The sequence below is a fragment of the Rhinopithecus roxellana genome, chromosome 15 (genome assembly GCF_007565055.1).
Source record: "Rhinopithecus roxellana isolate Shanxi Qingling chromosome 15, ASM756505v1, whole genome shotgun sequence".
Classification (NCBI taxonomy): Eukaryota; Metazoa; Chordata; class Mammalia; order Primates; family Cercopithecidae; genus Rhinopithecus; species Rhinopithecus roxellana.
Window position 1 is genome coordinate 67735505 of NC_044563.1, and position 19576 is coordinate 67755080.

The 19576-nt window shown below is 45.2% G+C and overlaps 1 protein-coding gene across 2 annotated transcripts in view; it reads right to left on the bottom strand.

The window, feature by feature from the left end:
• BARX2 (BARX homeobox 2) overlaps nt 1-19576 on the bottom strand; it is an 84658-nt gene that overhangs the window by 16802 nt on the left and 48280 nt on the right. For both annotated transcript variants that reach the window (XM_030917266.1, XM_010356345.2), the window contains exon 2: nt 4881-5181. In XM_030917266.1, the coding sequence (XP_030773126.1) occupies nt 4881-5181 (301 nt within the window). The remainder of the gene's footprint in view (nt 1-4880; nt 5182-19576) is intronic.

The window sequence follows — 19576 nt, forward strand, 5'->3', positions numbered from 1 at the left end:
ATCCCAGGCGACATGCTAAGCCCCTGACTTGCTGTCTTATCTATGCCTTCACAACACAGTGAAGTAGGTATAACTATTCCCATTTTACAGATAAGAGATTTGAGGCCTGGAGAAATTAGACTCTCTCAGCAACTGTGGCCAAACCCTGTCTGCTACCTGGTTGTGTAAATAAAGTTTTATCGTAACAGGCCAGGCACAGTGGCTCATGCCTGTAATCCCAGCACTTTGGGAGGCCGAGGCGGGCGGATCACCTGAGTTCAGGAGTTGGAGACCAGCCTGGCTAACATGGTGAGACCCCGTCTCTAGTAAAACTACAAAAATTAGGTGGGTGTGGTGGCAGGCACCTGTAATCCTAGCTACTCAGGAGGCTGAGGCAGGAGAAATGCTTGAAGCTGGGAGGCGGAGGTTGCAGTGAGCCGAGATTGCGCGCCACTGCACTGCAGCCTAGGCAATGGAGTGAGACTCTGTAAAAAATTAATAAATAAAAAATAAACTACTTCTGTGCTACAATATCACATCACAGGCCATATGGCACACAAAGTGTAAAGTATTTACTGTCTGCCTCTGCCCAGAAAACCTTTACCGACCTCTGGCAGATGATCGTAGAGTTAGGAAGTGGGGCAGGATTCAAACCCACGATGTCTGACCCGTCCACCAGCTCCCGCCTTGGGGCTCACCCCCACCCACGATGTATCTGCACAAGTTGAACCTGTCAAAGGGAATCACAGGGATGCTTCATCCCAAGCAGCAGCGAACAACCAGGTGGGACAAGTGGAATGAGAAAGGGAAGTCTGTAGCCAGGCTTCCAACATCAGTCCTTGAGACAACAACCATTGACCCGACAGGATAAGAACCCCAGGTCTACCTCAGCACCACTGGAGAGCCACCTCCTTAAGCCAACGTCAGCTGCCTCACTGCCACGCCAGCCCTGCTCAGCAAAGCAGTGTGGACTTCGAATGCAGCAACTTGGGACAACTGCCCTTGACAGAGCTTGGGCAGCAACCCCCACTTGTTGAAAGGCCCTAGGTTTCTGAGGATTGCCGACTGTGAATCTCGGGCCCACAGTCAGTCTCATTTGCCTGCTTCATGGGGAGTCTCAGGTGTGGGTTTTCAGCTGCAGCTCTCCACCTGGGGCGCTCTAACCATCAGGGAGGCCCACAGGGACCGGCCCTGACGGTCTCAGGTGCAGCTGCCCAGTCGCCCTGCTCTGATCAGGCTGCATAATTTAAAGCCCCAATAATACAGAGTCTTCCTTCAGGGGACCCTGGAACTGGTCTTAAATCAGCACTCACATCCATCTGATTATCCCTGTAGAAGGACTACTAGAAGCTGGCAGTTTTATTGAAAGTGATTAACAAGCTAAAGCCAATAAATTCCCAGTGCCAACAGCACTTGGCTGTCCCCACAAATGCAGCACTGCTGCCCAAGCAGCCACTCATTGAGAACCAAGAACCCAGGGGGCCACCCCACAGACTTCTGGTCTCCCAGGCCTCCCTGGAAAAGGGTCCTCCACGGTTCTGGCGGCGACTTCCCGAGCCCAGTTCACCTGAGGCCATCAGGTGCATTAGTCAATGGAAGGCTCAGTTCACAGCTCTGCCACTGCATTAGCAAACAGTGTTAGCTCACTTGGGAAAAATGCAGCCCTGACTCACTCTGGCTACAGAAACATGCTTCACTGTCATCAGCTTTCTCTCATTACCTGCCACCGTTACAAATTCTCACTTCCCTGCATATTTGCTTAAATGGGGTCACCTAGAAACTGGAGAAACAAACACAGAGGAGGAGGGCTAGAGCTGCGGGAGGAGGGAGTGCTCATGGCTCTGGTCACGTAGGGAGGCGAGGAACCTCTGAGAGGGCGGGTGAAGATGGCAGCTTCCATGCCAGCCGATGGTGTCCTCCCAGACAAGTGAATCAAGCCTGTGTAGGTGACCTGAGATGCCTGGGCAAGTACCAGGGAGCCCCAGGAGATTTATGAAAAACCAGTATTTCTATAAAAAACAATTATCTGACTTCTGAAAAATCAGTCTAAAATGTTAGCCATGAGTGCTGAAGCCGATTTGACACACCACCATGCTACCATAGACAATGGTGCCCACTCCCCTGGGTGCACACGTTCATGCACCCAGGGGATATGCTAGGGAAGTGAAAACAGCCATGTCATACCTGGAGATCCCATCTATTAACCTCTGGTCTCCATCATCTGCCCAAAGACACCCCAAATGCACAGGTCTAGAACAGAACTCAACCTTTCGCCACCTAAGTCTACTCTGTCCTCTGTCTTCCAGCTTCAGGTCATGGTGCCCCTATCCCCCTGCTAGCCCAGTCCAGAAACCACAGAATTCTCAACTCCCTTTTTGCTTCCTCCCGCAATGTTGATTCTGCCAATTCTGTCTTCAAAATTGTCCTCCTCTCACACATGGACACAGGGAGGGGAACCTCACACACCAGGGCCTGTCGGGGGGTGGGGGGATAGGGGAGGGATAGCATTAGGAGAAATACCTAATGTAGATGATGGGTTGATGGGTGCAGCAAACCACCATGGCACATGTATACCTATGTAACAAACCTGCACGTTCTGCACATGTATCCCAGAACTTGAAGTATTATAATAATAATAAATTGTCCTCCACTCTATTCTTGCCTCTCCATTCCCACTGCCACCCTTTAATTCAAGTCTTCAGTGATGATCACTGGATTCTCTCCTAACTGGTCCCTGCTCCATCTCTGGCCTCTCTCATCCATCATTTATGTTGCCACCACAGAGAGTTCTAAAATGTAAGTCTGGTCATGTCACTTCCAGCTCATAAAGGCGGTGCCAACTGCTTAAACAACCAAGTTCACATTTCAGCCAGGCATACGAGGTCCTTCCCACCCTTCAGTTCACCTCTACCATTTCCCTGTTCACACCTTAAGCTGGAGATGTCCTGGCTACTTGCAGTTTCCTCCACATACCCGACGAGACACGCTTCTTTGCCTTGTGTGTGCCAACCCCTCAGTGCGGGACGCCCTGTCCCTCCTGGGATCAAAGCTCTTCTTAAATGTTACCTCCTCTGAGAAGCCTTCCCTAACCCCGTCTCCCACACTCAGCAATACCCTGTGTTCCTACTGCACTCAGCACCTCACAGGCACCAGCGCCTGGCTTGCTGTGTCTTTGTTCCTGTAGTCGTTCCTTCCCCATGATCCCTTTCTGTCACAACAGGACTATCTCGACTGTTTCTGGAACCATAATCCCTGCCACAGTGCCCTAGTGGCACCCAGAAGACCCTTACCAAACAGCCGATGGTGCCTCGTCAACGGAATCAGAAGTTAAATCCCCTTTTAGTCGGTGATATGCAGACTCCTCTGTCACTTAAATTTGTATCAAAGAGCTACTACATAGCTTAAGAGATTCATTTGAGGTTCCTTCCTTTACTTTTTGATAGGACTAGTGTCCAACCTGATATGGCTAAGGCAGTAGGCAAAAGAAGAGGAAAAAGGACCTGAAAAATCTCCCCAGTAAATAGGATCACACATTATTAGCTCGGTCATCTCCAGAGTCAGTTTGAAAGAACAAGATGAGACACTGAGATACACAATTTGTTTTTTGAGACCGAGTCTCGCTCTGTTGCCCAGGCTGGAGTGTAGTGGTATGATTTTAGCCCACTGCAACCTCCGCCTCCTGGTTCAAGCAATTCTCTGTCTCAGCCTCCCAAATAGCTGGGATTACAGGTGCGTGCCATCATGCCCGGCTAATTTTTGTATTTTTAGCAGAGATGGGGTTTCACCATCTTGGCCAGGCTCGTCCTGAACTCCTGACCTCATGATCCACCTGCCTCAGCCTCCCAAAGTGCTGGGATTACAGGCGTGAGCCACCACACCCGGCTATTGTTTGTTTTTGTTTTTGTTTCTGTTTTTTGGAGACAGGGTCTCACCTAGAGTGCAGTGATGCAATCTGATGCAATCATACCTCACTGCAGTCTCAAACTCCTGAGTTCAAGTGATCCTCCCATCTTAGCTTCTTGAGTGGCTGGGACTACAGGTGCCTGCCATCACACCTGGCTCGTATTTCAATTTTTGTAGAGACAGGGTCTCTCAACGTTGCCCAGGCTGGTCTCAAGCTCCAAGCCTCAAATAATCCTACTGCCTCAGCCTCCCAAACTGCTGAGATTACAGGTGTGGGCCACAATACCCGGCCCAGACACACACTCTGGCATATGTTCCAGTTAAAATAGTAAATTAAAGAAAAGGAGGTGAGGCATTGAGGCCTCCAAGAAAGCAAGGGTCACAGCCTCCCCAACATGGATCTCAGAGGAGTTCAAAGAAGGGGCTCTCAGCCAGGTCCTCCTGGGTCTCAGTCAAATGGTTCTGACTTGACATCCATCAAATTCACCAACATGTCTGACCTCCTCAACTGGATCACTCCAGCCCTTCCCAAGCAATAGCCAGGCCAGCAAGCTGAGTCAGTGGGGAATCAGCTGGCGGCTGTGGAGAAGATTGAGAAGATCATGAATCCTAATTCCAGATCTAGTCCTGCTGCCTCCAATCCTAAGAGTGAGTGGCTTAAAAACCAAGCCTGTTTCCCAGCTGACCACCTGAGCAACAATTTGCTAAACTTAACCTTGTTTATGATAGTGAAATAGTTAAGTTCAAATATGGAGATAAGAGTAATGAGTGTAAGTTCAGCCACAGGCAGGCTCCAGGGACTATGTGGTGGATTCACATAGGTTGGGTTCTGTTAACCAAGGTTGAGATGCCTTGAACCCAGGAGTGGATTCCTGCCACAGCGTCCTGCCTTACTGCAGCAGTGCTCTGGCTCCATGGCCCACAATGGGAGCAAGCCTCCCGTCCTCAAGGGCCTTCACTGCAGAGAGCTGCGGAGAGTCCCTTCCCTGTGTCCTCACCTGTCCGGGGTAGACAAGTACTTCTGCTTCTGGAATTTCTTCTCCAGGCCCATGAGCTGCAGCTCGGTAAAGATGGTGCGACTCCGGCGGGGCTTCTTCTGTCGGGGCGTGGGCTGTTCCGTCTCTGACTCGCTGCTGGCTAGGGCCTCACCCCCTGGGGCCTCAGCAGAGACCGCCTCAGTGACTGGGTGGCAGGACAGTGCCTGGGCGATTCCCGGGGTGGCAGGGACCAGCTGGGAGATGACGGTGGGCTGGCGGGTGATCACCGAGAGGAGTGGATATGCCCGCAGGGAAGGGGAGCCTGGAAAACAAGCGGGGAGGCATGTCACCACAGGGAACGGTGTGGGGAAGCAGGCCAGGACCTGCGGAGGGCCACTGGCTGAGGTCTGTCTGACAGGGAGGACCCTGCTCCTAAGGAGGTACAGATGGAGGAAGGGGAAGGAGAAGTAACTGAAGACCTACAGCTGCGGGGCAGGCACAGCGATCTGCTCAGCTTGGTGTGGGAGGATGAAGCCCACCGCCAAGAAGAGGCTCCTGCAAGTCCTCTGGTTTTAAGCGGATCTTTCCCCTCTCTCTCCCTTCGGAATCCCTAAATTTTTGGTCCACGGGACCAGGCAGATGAAAAGAAGTAGTCAGGAAAAGCTAGAAACACATATTTCAGAAACCCGAAATAGATTTGTAATATGCAAACTTCCTGAGAACCACCTGTGGTCTTTATAAAAAGACATGCTTGTGGCTATGAATTCCTCCTGAGAAGTCTGTGTACCTTGAATCATAGCATTTTTCAGAGCTTGACAGGATGCTTTAGGATTATTTAATTCAACTCTCTCATCTCAGAGGGAGTGAATTGCCCCAGAAAGGTTAAGTGAGTTGCCTAAGATAATGTAACGAGGAAGAAGCAGATGGAGGACTCAAACCAAGTTCTTCTGGCTTGAAGTCCCATGCTATCAGCACATCATGAATCACGTGGCTACATCATTTAGAAGAGGGAGACAAACAGATTTTAAATAACATGAAAGGTCAGATCGGTATGACTGGCGCCTCCAGCACTATGTTAAGGAGGATTCTCAGGCTGGCCAGAGCTTGGCTGAGGAAAAGGTGCTGGGGTCGATTAACAATGTCTGCTATGGGCAGGTGGCCAGGGCAGGGTATGGTGGCATACATAGCAGTTATATGCCACTCCTGCATTAGGAATTTCAAGGCAAAAGTCCTTTTCTGTCCAACAATCTGTTAAATCTGTAAAGTTCAAGTGAAAAACTTTTTCCTTTGATTATTCAACATAGAGCTTAAAATGTCTGGATCATTACCTGTGTAAATCATTGTATCTCTCAGTTTCATCATCTATAAGGTAAGAAAAGTAGCTGATTGCAAAGAATCCTTCAAACTCTAATATACTGATGCTACAAAAGGACCTCTCATCCTTCCCATTTGACATCTGATGAAAATGGAGAAGACCCAGGGGCTGCCCTTTGGGACTCAGTCCAGCCCTGAAAAGTGACTTCAAGGCCACGGCCAGCATCTGAGCCAACCAACATTCACACTAGCTCTGAGTTGAAACCGACTAACATCACGGAAGCACCCAGGTACTACCTGTGTTCCAGCTCTTTTCTCCGGGTTGGCATTTCTCTTATTCCTTCCCATGCCTTTGTTTGGACCCCAGTCACAGTTATTAAAACAAATAACTTCTGTTGTTCTTTGAGTACACTTCTAGCAAGGCCCAACAGAAACCACAAAGTGGTTAAATAACAATAAATCACCACTTGCTACAACTTCCATTAACTCTCCAGCCAACTCCAACACTTGACGTTTTGTGCTATGGATTCTTTTTAAGAAAAAAAAAATCACTTGGGAATGATATTTTATAGCAAGAAAATGAGGATATGTGGGCTTGTGGTTTGGATCTCACAGCACACATTCTGAAATGATACTTCTTGAAAAAGAAGTTGGAAGCTTCTTAAAAAGGCATAAGATGTTTCTCATCTCAAATCACCTTACTCCTTTAAGTCTGTCACTTCTTTCACAAGAGACTATCTTTCTTTAGCAGGCTAATGTGTAATCTAGAAACTAAGAAGCTTATCATTATAGGATATGACTAACAATCCACCTGTAAGTAAGGCTTTGTATCACCTTCCTCTTTTGTAAGAGTTAAACCTTTTTTTGCCCAACATGGAATAATATTTTGAAAGTGTGGTAATATCTAGCATTGGCAACCAGATGGGGAAACAGGCATTCATATATTGTTGGTGGGAGTGTAAAATAGTATAATCTTTGAGGAAAAATTAAGCAGTATCTACCAAGTCACTGACAGGAATTTTGCAATTTGAGGTCTACGTGTACAACGATTTATGTACAAGTATATTCACTGCAGTCTTGCTTATAATCATGAATGGGGGAAATAACCTATATATTAATATCTCTCAACAGAAAAATAATTAAATACATTGTGGTACATCTATAGTATGAACTACAATGTAACCATTGAAAAGGACTATCTAGGTCAGGTGTGGTGGCTCATGCCTATAATCCCAGCACTTTGGCAGGCTGAGGCTGGAGGACTGCTTGAAGCCAGCAGTTCAAGATCAGCCTGGGCAACAGAGTGAGACCCTGTCTCTATTTTCTTTTTTTTTTTTTTTTTTCCTTTTTTTTTCTTTTTTTTTTTTTTGAGACAGAGTCTGGCTCTGTCGCCCAGGCTGGAGTGCAGTGGCCGGATCCTAGCTCACTGCAAGCTCCGCCTCCCGGGTTTATGCCATTCTCCTGCCTCAGCCTCCCGAGTAGCTGGGACTACAGGCGCCCGCCACCTCGCCCGGCTAGTTTTTTGTATTTTTTAGTAGAGACGGGGTTTCACTGTGTTAGCCAGGATGGTCTCGATCTCCTGACCTAGTGATCCGCCCGCCTCGGCCTCTCAAAGTGCTGGGATTACAGGCTTGAGTCACCGCGCCCGGCCTTTTTTTTTTTTTTTTTTTTTTTTAAAGTAGAGACAGGGTCTCTGTTGCCCAGGCTGGTTCTGAACTCTTGGCCTCAAGCAATCCTCCCATTTCAGCCTCCCAAAATATTGGGATTGTAGGTGTGAGCCACCATGCCAAGCCAGAGATTCTGTCTCTTAAAAAGAAAAAAACAAGATATAAACTGATGAGAAAGAAAGATGAATAGATGGATACTTTCTATATAAACTAATACGAGAAAATACCTAAGGATGTATTATTGAGAAAAACACGATGTAAAATCATTTGGATGTAATCCCAGCACTTTGGGAGGCTGAGGCAGGCAGATCACGAGGTCAAGAGATCGAGACCATCCTGGCTAACATGGTGAAACCCCAGCTCTACTAAAAATACAAAAACTTAGCTGGGCGTGGTGGCGGGCACCTGTAGTCCCAGCTACTTGGGAGGCGGAGAACCCGGGAGGCGGAGCTTGCAGTGAGCGGAGATCACGCCACTGCACTCCAGCCTGGGCAACAGAGCAAGTCTCCATCTCAAAAAAAAAAAAAAAAAATTGTATTATTCTTTAAAACTAAGATTTTTTTTTTGGTCTGCATTTATAAATGCATTTTTAAAAGTCTAGAAAGCTACTTATCAAACTATTGACAGTGATAACCTCTGAGGAAAGGCTTGGAATAAAACAGGGTGCAAAGGAATCTATACATCTGCATGTAATCCTGCATTCAATCCAGCCATGAATATTTACTGAGCATCTACTATGGGGAACACTCTGCTCTGGAAGCTGAGGAGATAGCAATGAATACTATAAAGTCCCGCCTTCATGGAGCTTACATTCATTTGGGGAGGCAGACAGCAAACAAACAAGTAAATACATAAATAATACCAGGTAGTGATAAACTATAATAAAAAATACAGCAAAGTATGAAGATGGGGCAGGTGGCGCAGAGGGCAGGTATTGGGGATGAGGAGTCAGGGAAGGCCATGGTGGGAAGATGACCCTTCTGCAGGTAAGTGCCCCCACGCAGTGGACAGCCTGGAGAAGGCACAGGACAAGCACCCCAGCCCCAGAAGCAGCAAAGGCAAAGCCCTAAAGGCAGAATGAGCATGGGTTGAAAGAACAGCAGAAAGGCAGAGTAAGCAAGGGCAGAAGTCACAGGAGAGAAAAATAGGCAGAGATCTGTTGGAGCCACATTACGCAGGGCCTTGTAGGTCAGGGCAAATCACTTGGATTTTATTCAAAATGTGATTTTTTAAAAAGCCATTGGCAAGATGTGAGCTGAGGGAGGACATGATCTGAGTTATGTCTTCAATGATCCCTAAGGAGGTTGGGCTGCAGGGGCCAGGGTGGGAGCAGAGAAACCAGTGAGGAGGCCAGGCTGTATTCTTCCAAACCAGAGGCAGCAGCTACAGCAGCGAGAGGGGGTGTATTTTACAGTTAAGGTTGAGAGGACTTGTTGAAGGACTGAATGTCAGGTATGAGAGAGACAGATGCCGGGAGAGGCCTGATGTTTTGGTCTTAGCAACTGGAGGAAGGATGGTGCCCTTTACCAAGATGGAAAAGACTGGGCAAAGAGCAGGACTGAATGAGAAAACCATGATTTCTGTGTTAGATAAGTTGCTATGAGACATCTTGCATGTGTTGAGGAGTCAGTCAGATACAGGTTGGGTTAGAGACACAGCTCCTGGGAGTCTATGTGGCATTTTGGGCCACGGAATTGCATGAGATCACCAAGGGAGTGAGTAGAATCAAAAAATGAAGAAATACAAGGGTTGAACTCTGGGGCACATCAATATCTGAGGTCATAGAGAGGAAGAAGAGCCGGCCAAAGACACTGAGGAGGGGACAGAGAAGCAGTAGGAAAGCCATGTCCCTTGGCATCCCCAAATCTAGATGATACTTCTGCATTGTTCACATTTTGCACAGGTGTGTATCTTTTTAAAAATTTTTTAAAAAGGAAAGTTACATTAAATGAGTTACAAGTTTCATTCTCATTCTAAAGTTTTATGTTCAGTGTGTCAAAAAGAATAATCATTCGTTGACCCTTGATCCCAAGGAGTGGTTAAAACTTCTTCTAAAAGCTAGGCAAAGAAAATCAGTCTAGAAATCCCAGAAATTGAGTATAAAATATGTTTAGTTTTATGACACTTCTAGTAAAACAAACATTGCGGGTGTTCTCCTGGGAAAGGGGGGCTCTTTAGCCCATTCAGAATCCAAAGGTCTAGAGAATTTTCTCCTTTTATGTCAATTTTCTCCCTTTATGTCAAAAGATGTTTGGGTTCTTGAACCATATTCATTCTTTTAAAAGAAACATCATTTAATGTGGAGAAATAATAGTCTTTTCAACAAATGAGGCTGGGTGTGGTGGCTCATACCTGTAATCCCAGCACTTTGGGAGGCCGAGGTGGGCAGATCACTTGAGGTCAGGAGTTCAAGACCAGCCTGGCCAATATGACGAAATCCCGTCTCTACTAGAAATACAAAAATTAGCTGGGTGTGGTGGCACGCGCCTGTAATCCCAACTACTTGGGAGGCTGAGGCGTAAGAATCCCTTGAACCTGGGAGGCAGAGGTTGCAGTGAGGCAAGATCATGCCACTGCACTCATAAGACTCCATCTCCACAATAAATAAATAAATAAATAAATAAATAAATAAATAAAATTTTAAAAATTGCTTTAAAAAAATGGTGCTGGAGCAATTGGACATCCAGATAAAACAATAATAATAATAATATTAATAATAATAAAAGCCTTGACCTCATAAATTATTTTAAAAATTCACTCAAAATGGATCATAGACCTTCAGTATTAACACAAACGTATAAAATTTTTAGAAAGAAACATTAGAGGAAAATCTCTGTGACATTGGGTTAGGCAGAGAATTCTAAGCCATGACACCAAAAGCATGATGCATAAAATAAAAAGGCAAAAAGCTGGTCTTCATCAAAATTAACAATTTTTGCTCTGTAAAAGATAATGTAAAGAAAATGAAAAAAGCTGCACACTGCGAGACCTGACAAATCTCACACCTGACAAATGAGTTTTTACCCAGAATACATAAAGAACTCTCACAGTTTGACAATTAAAAAATAACCCCATAACAATGTGCAAAAGTTTTGAAAAGACACTTTACCAAAGAGGTTCTATATATGGCAAATTAGCACATGAAAAGATGCTTAAGATGATTAGTCATGAGGGAAATGCAAATTAAAAACCACAGAGAGATACTGTTACACATCTGCTAGAATGGTTGACGTTTTTAATGAACTGACAATATCAAGCGCTGGTGAGGATGTGGAGCAACTGGAACTCTCCTTCATTGCTGGTGAGAATGCAAAATGTTACAGCCTCTTTGGAAAGAGAATTAGTGGTTTCTTATAAAGTTAAACAGTTACCATGTGACCTAGCAAAACCCCCACTAGCTATTAACCCAAGTGAAAAGAAAACACAGAACCCTGTATACTGATGTTTATAGCAGAATTATTATTAATTACCAAAAACTGGAATCAATCCAAATGTCCCTCATTTGGGGATGGATAAACAAAAACAGGTACAGACACACAATGAAATACTACTCAGAAATATATAGATAAAACTATTGGCTCACACTGGGAGGCTGAGGCAGGTAGATCTCTTGAGGCCAGGAGTTTGAGACCAGCCTGGCCAACATGGGGAAACCCTGTCTCTACTAAAATACGGAAGTTAGCCAGGAGTGGTGGTGCATGCGTGTAATACCAGCTATTCAGGAGGCTGAAGCATGAGAATCGCTGGAACCCAGGAGGTGAAGGTTGCAGTGAGCTGAGATCATGCCACTGCACTCTAGTCTGGGTGACAGAGTGAGACTCTGTCTCAAAAAACAAAACAAAACAAAAAACTATTGAATAGTGGATGAATCTCAAATGACTATGCTTAAGTGAAAGAGGCCAGACTCAAAAGGCTATATGATTCTATTATAGGACATTAAGGGAAAGGCATAACTAGGAATAGAGAATAGACTGCCAGAGGTTAGGGGTCGGGGAAGAGCTTAACCACAAAGGGGAAGCACAGGAGAACTGGTTGGGGCTGGACGAGATGTGAGGGGAGGTGCTAAGATTGTTTTGGATCTTAACCACAGAGTTGGTTATATCATTTTTTGCATTTGTCAAAACTTGTTCTTCTACCAAAATAGTGAATTTTTACTAAATATAAATTAAAAGGAAATTTTAAAAGAAATTTAAATGTTACACATATTTGCTACAAAATAAATTTAAAACAATTCAAAACTACATAAAGTAGAAGACTCCCCTCGCTGCTTTCAACCCCAAATCTTAGAGATAAACTTACAGAATTGTTCCTATGTACATCTATATATGACCTAAATCCAGTCATATGTATGTTAATCTATTGAAATATATGCTTACAAAATGCTTATTTTATAAAATATAAATGTGTCACATTATTTTTTCCGAATGGACAGCCAAAAACCCTAACACCATATATTGACTAGTTCAGTGACTTAAAATGGCAGGGTTGAGATACAGTAAATTCCCAAATAAATGAAGTTGGGAATTTTTGCTCATCAGAATTCTGGGAGTCCACTGGGGAATTTCCATCCACGGAATTCTGAGAATCTCCTGCTCTCCAGAAAAGCAGCCAAACTGGGGGAAAAACTACCTTTCCCAAGGGCTGCCCTCTGTGGAAGTGGTCCCAGACTGGGAACACAATGTATGGGGGGCAGGGAATGGGTGGGGGAAGAAAAAGTTAGAAAACCACAAGGACCAGAGAGATGGGGACACATTTATAGAGGCTGCCATGAGTTTGCACCTTGCGGGAGAGTGAAGGCTATTTAGAGAAGATTTCTGGAAAATATTTTAGGGAGTATACTTTGTGAAATCCATGAATATACTCCTTTAAGAACAAGTAAAATAAAGATCTTCATGTTCAAGGCTTCCATAGTCAGATTTCTGTTTTACATCCACTAGGCCATATGGGGCCTAGAAATAGTTGGGTTATATTATGTATACATGGGTCTATTCCCAGATTCTGTTCTGTTCTACTGAACTAATAGATGATCCTATTATAGGATCACTCCACTTTAATGATTGTGGTTTTTTTTTTTTTTTTTTTTTTTTTGAGACGGAGTCTAGCTCTGTCGCCCAGGCTGGAGTGCAGTGGCGCGATCTCGGCTCACTGCAAGCTCCGCCTCCCGGGTTTACGCCATTCTCCTGCCTCAGCCTCCCGAGTAGCTGGGACTACAGGCACACGCTACCATACTCCATTTTTTTTTAGAGGCGGGCTCTCACTGTGTGGTCCAGGCTTGTCTCAAACTCTTGACCTCAAATGATCCTTCCACCTCAGCCTCCCAAAGTGCTGGGATTACAAGTGTGAGCCACCGTGCCCGGCCTCCAGTTGAATTTTAGAAATCAGTGTGTTAGACTCTAAAGAAAACAAGTCCCATTAAAAACTTGATTAGAGTTACACTCATCTTATAGATTAATTTATAGAAATGACTCTACTGGTGATTCTGTCCTTTAGCAGGCTGAAAAGCAATTGCTGGTTATTTAAAAATGACTTCTAGAGATTTGGGCAATTTGGTTCCATAAAGCTTAAACCTAATGAAAAATCTTCATGGGAAAAAAAAACAACTTCTGATAAATAATAGTGACTTGAAGCAACATCCTAATCACCCATTGTTTCAGCAATTTTGACCCAATGTTCTGATGCAAATTCTGCTCTAAGAGTGTACTCTCCCCTACTGGCTGAGAGCACCCTCCTGAAGTTGGAGGTGCACACACAAAGCTGCTGTGATGCTGAGAAACATTTCAGGATCTTAAAAGGACCACCATTGTCAGTAAATGGAATCGCAATGAGGCACTGTCTTGAGCTCTTGGTATTTGATATGTGTCTCTAAAGTTCAGAAGAACAGGCACGGCTGGAATGGGAGTTGGTGGGTAATGTGTATGCTACAAACCACTGGATCTCCTGAAAAGCAAACCCATGGGGAGCAGAAAACTGAGACAAAATATACTTGAGCCAGCTGCTTGCTGTCTTTTCTAATTTTAATATATGACTTGATTTCCAACAAAGTAGCATTGACCCAGAGCTTTAATTTCACAAAGCGCTTGCATTCCAACATTTCCTACTCTTGCAAAAAAGTACTGTGAAATGAGTTCCACCATAAATCTGTATTTTGACTAAAAATCAAACCCAAGTTTTAAAAACAGTGCAAAATTATAAATTAATGCATACATTAGGAGACACTTCAGTTACTGAGAAGACAGATAACGTACAACTCTAAGTATGTCTTTCTCTTTCCTGAGAATTATCACAATGTGAAAACGTTGACTGGGGACAGCTGCTCTGCTACCCTAGATCGTTCACATACACTTGTGAAATTCAAGCACATTATCTGCTACTGAGAGTGTGATGACTGTAATAAACCAAAGACATTGTTTAAACACACACAGTTTTAGTTGACGAAAGGGGCGTAAACATGACCCCATTGAACACATTTTCTTTTCTTTTCTTTTTTTTTTTTTTTTTTGAGACGGAGTCTCGCTCTGTCGCCCAGGCTGGAGTGCAGTGACCGGATCTCAGCTCACTGCAAGCTCCGCCTCCCGGGTTTACGCCATTCTCCTGCCTCAGGCACCCAAGTAGCTGGGACTACAAGCGCCCGCCACCTCGCCCGGCTAGTTTGTTGTATTTTTTAGTAGAGACGGGGTTTTGCCGTCTTAGCCAGGATGGTCTCGATCTCCTGACCTCGTGATCCGCCCGTCTCGGCCTCCCAAAGTGCTGGGATTACAGGCTTGAGCCACCGCGCCCGGCCTTGTTTTTCTTCAACGAATCCCCTTAACCAATGTTTTCCTCTAGGATGGAGATCACATAACTGTGTGTATCATTTACCTACAAATACTTCCCTGCCAAATGTTCAGCCTTTTTGAGAATTTGTTTTTGGATTCTGGAAAACCTGAGTACACGAGTGGTTGGCGAACGCTGGGGACATCCAGGGAGCTTGGGGAGATGCGGAACATTTGGTAGGCTAAACAGAGTATTTTCAGTCATGCTGGTTCTGAAAGCAGTCAGTGAACTTGTGCATGTGAACATGCTTGGGCCAGGCATGTACCCACTCCAGGGTTGCTGGTTCCTGGCACAGCTCCTCCATCTAAGCCCTCCTTCATGGTAGAAGCCAGGTGCCTGCAGCTACAGCCATACTTGAACCTCAGAGCAAAATCCCCCAAGTACAGTTTCTGCCCTCACACACCTCCAGTGGGCTTCTCTTCCATTCCTCCAACATTCCAGTCCCCAGATTGACTCTCCCCACCCACATTTCCAGTTTACACAAGCAAGGGCCAAAGGTCTGAATGGATAAGAATTTCTAAGCTGCCTGTTTGACTGATTTACATTGCAGGAATGTGTGACCTATATATACACAGAAAGCTTCAGAGGGACATACACACACACACAGACACAGGTTCTGAAGTGTGCAGATAAACTGGAAGACGGGCGCCATGGACAACTGGGCAGCTATAGCTGAGTTTCCTAGAAAAAAAACCATAAAATCACTCACACCGAAGTATTCCCCTAAGCTCCCATTCCTACCAACTGGCTGGTAATTTGGGGTAGTGGAAAAAATAGGGCCTCTATTCCTGACTCATGCAGTGACCCTGAGCAGGTTACCAAAACTTTTTTAGTTTCAATGTCCCATAAAGTCAGGCCAATAACAGTTCTCCCTCCTAGATTATTGTGAGGATTAAAGGTATTAATGTATCTGAAGTAGCCAGGGGGCACTTGGTTCCCTTTCTTTCCCTCCCTTCACTTAGTTTCATGATGCTCAGTGATTGAGCCAAATTAGATTAATTTTCTTATCAAGAAAGCACACCTACTTGTGAAGCATGCATACACATCTTCTTATCCTCTGTGCATTCACATGCAAAGCGAGATTCAGCAATAGCAGAGTCGGCCAGTTTCTCTTTGCTCAATGGAAGTCTTCCAATGCCCTTGCAGCCATGTACCAAGCCTGACAGCAACCAGGGAGCTCGGAGAAGTCAGCAGAAAAGCTCACCTGGCCGGACATCTTCCTAAAACTACCAATACTCCCCAAATAATTACTTTGGTTTAGTAGATCTGTTAAAAAAAAAAAAAAAAAAAAAAAAAACTCCACAGAACAGTTTGAGAGTACCAAGGCACAGCCCTTCTCAAGGTTGGTAACAGGCAAGGAAGGATGGAGTTGGGGTCACAAGACAGAACCAAAGTCAATTTTTAAAAACTGCAGGGAGGGGCCAGGTGTAGTGGCTCATGCCTATAATCCTAGCACTTTGGGAGGTCAAGGCAGGTGGATCGCCTGAGGTCAGGAGTTCAAGACCAGCCTGGCCAACCAACATAGCGAAACACCATCTCTACTAAAAATACAAAAATTAGCCAAGCGTGGTGGTGCACGCCTGTAATCCCAGCTACTTGTGAGGCGGAGGCAGGTGAATTGCTTCAAACCGGGAGACGGAGGTTGCAGTGAGCTGAGATCGTGCCACTGCACTCCAGCCTAGGCAACAGAGTGAGACTCTGTCTCAAACAAACAAACAAACAAAACCTGCAGGGAAAACAGATACAGAGTGGTCAAAGTAAGTTACTTTGCCCTGTGTTATGCTGAGAGCGAGCTGCGTTAAGGCAGAGCTGAGGGTTGGTGGTCACCAGACATGAAAGTTCCATGACCGTGTTCCCATACACATTATCTGTAAGCCCAGGAGAAAGGAGATCAGAGGGAGGGAGGAAATACAAAGATTCTGAGTAGACTTTTAACTGTGATTCACCAAGTTTCTAGTCCAGCAAGAGTGAATGAAACAGATACACTCTCTACAGATTCCAGCTTTGTGTGACTGAAGAAAACAGAAATGTTTTAAGAGGCCAACGCAAAGGCTGACAAAATGCCTTAGCCATTAACTACCTCTTAAAAAAAAAAGAAAAAAGAAAAAAGAGGAGGAAGGGTATTTTGTGAGTTAAATGTAAATGAATGAGAAACACGGAATAAATGTATTCTAAAATCCACATTAGACTACCATGATAGAGACTCTGGAATAACCCTCTAGTTAAATAAAAACTTAAGAAGGTTACAGAGGTTTAAAAAGAAAGGGCAGAGAGGTGGCGTGGGGAGAAAAGATTAGGGAGATTCAGAAAAATGAAGGAAGTTTGGGAAATAAGCAAAGGACATGAGAGGGACCTTGGAAGGCTGATTGCTTCACACCTTCTTTTCAGATTCTTCATTTTGCAGAGACAAGCCACGTCTTATCACCTTATCCCCGCAATATCACTAGAACTGTAGACACCCACAAAACCACTCAGCAATGCTGGGAGCTAAGTGAGATCAATTAAGCTAACCCAACAGGTAGGTTTCTAGACTTTCTCATGCTGCCTAAAATGTCACATCACCTAATTCGGTCATCATCCAGCCCGCAGCCTCCACCACCCTTCACCTCCATTGGTCAATGAGCACATGGACATGGCGTGGTCGTTCTCCTCCCGGCCATGCTGCTTTCCATATACACCCACACCTGCTTTCATCCATGCTTCACAAGCACTCCCTGATGGAAAGCTGCCAGGACAGCTGCTGTTTAGTACAAAGACAGAATTAATCACTCCTACCTTCATGCACCCACACATTTTGTTTGTGTCCTTATTCACTCTTACTTAATTAAAACCTTGAATTAGGATTTAAGTTGTTTACCCATCTGTTTCTCACGAGATTGAAACCTTCTTTAGGAAAAAAAAAAATTTGAACTCCATCTTCCTGGTGCTTAACTCCATGCTTTGTTGCATTGATTTTACCTGGAATCAGGGTATCAGGGCTGGAGATGTGGTTCTGACACCTTTGGGCTCTATGACCTTGGTCATATTTCGAAGCTTCTGGTTTCTCTTCTATAAAGTGGCAATACTAACACTTCTCTACAAGCTTGTTCGAGGATAACATTGGAAATGAGTATGAAAGACAATGAAGAACTATTCCAAAAAAGGCACTGATTTTTTTCAAACACCCAACTTAGCAGACCCAATGAATGTTCCATATTGTAAAGATGTCTCTATTCACTAAGAAGTCACAACACTGCTGCTAACCTCATCCATCCCTCTGCATCATACCCTGTGCTCAATCATTTCTAGCTGACATCCCGGCATTCACGGAGGCAAAGTCTACACAGAAAGTTTCCTGGGAGGAATCCTCTGGTTCACTGTCATCATCATTAGGGAACTCTGTTGAACAGCTACTCTGCTCTGTGCCAACTGGTAGAGACAGGAAGAGAAGCAATTTCTGATCTCTGCCCTCAAAAACCTAATTATTTAAAGGTAAAGAGGGAAATTAAGAAACACATGGCAAAGACTGAGTGGTGTAGGAACTGTAGGAATTTGAGGCAGACTGCTGGGTTCTAGAGTACAGTGCCTGGCGATGGAGTGAGCTGTGAAAAGAGCAGGAGCTGGGTTACAAGAGGAGAAGGAAGGGATGGAGTCCAGAGGCACTGTCAAGGCAACCCCAACAGTATCTGGAAACCACCTGCAGGGTGGGGAGAAGACAGGCAGACACACAGGAGGAGGAAGACTCAAGACCCTCGCGGTGACAGCTGGATTTTGGGCCATTGAGAGAAATCTGATGTCTGCAATGTGGGAATGTTTTGGGAGAAAACATGAGGCTTACAGTTTGAAGTGACAATCACACACCCAAGTATCAAAGACAGTCAGACAGTCACAAGCTGATGCTCCCCAGAAGGGCTCTGAGATGAATGTATACATTCACAGAAAACCAAATTTGAAGGGTTGAAAGCAGAATTCATCTCCCAAGAAGAAAGATTTAAGAAACAGAGGATGGCCGGGCGCGGTGGCTCAAGCCTGTAATCCCAGCACTTTGGGAGGCCGAGACGTGCGGATCACGAGGTCAGGAGATCGAGACCATCCTGGCTAATACGGTGAAACCCCGTCTCTACTAAAAAATACAAAAAACTAGCCGGGCGACGAGGCGGGCGCCTGTAGTCCCAGCTACTCGGGAGGCTGAGACAGGAGAATGGCGTGAACCCGGGGAGGCGGAGCTTGCAGTGAGCTGAGAGCCGGCCACTGCACTCCAGCCTGGGAGGCAGAGCAAGACTCCGTCTCAAAAAAAAAAAAAAAAAAAAAAAAGAAACAGAGGATGGGCCAGGCGCGGTGGCTCATGCCTGTAATCCCAACACTTTGGGAGGCCAAGGTGGGAGGATCACAAGGTCAGGAGTTCGAGACCAGCCTCGCCAATATGGTGAAGCCCCATCTCTACCAAAAATACAAAAATTAGCCGGGCGTGGTGGCGGGTGCCTGTAGTCCCAGCTACTCGGGAGGCTGAGGGAGGAGAATGGCGTGAACCCGGGAGGTGGAGGTTGCAGTGAGCCAGCTGCACTCTAGCCTGGGCAACAGAGCAAAACTCCATCTCAACAGCAACAAAAAAAAAAAGAGAGAGAGGAAGAAACAGAGGATGAAGGACTAGACATTGGAGTACGTCTTCATCAACAGGGCTGGAAAAGGAAATCATCAATAGAAGAGACAGACATTATATAGCCTAAGAGGCAGTAGCAGAAGCCAGAGAGTACAGGACCAATGAAAATGGCCAAAGAGAATTTCAAGAATGATAAACATTCAACAAGGTTACTCATTAACCTTTTCACATAAGTTTTGAAACTTTCTCCCCTTCTCTATGGACCTGGAAGTGGACTATAGTCCTGGTTTAGGAATCTCCACCAGGCATGCTGGGGAGATGTGCTAATGTCAGGGCACTAGACC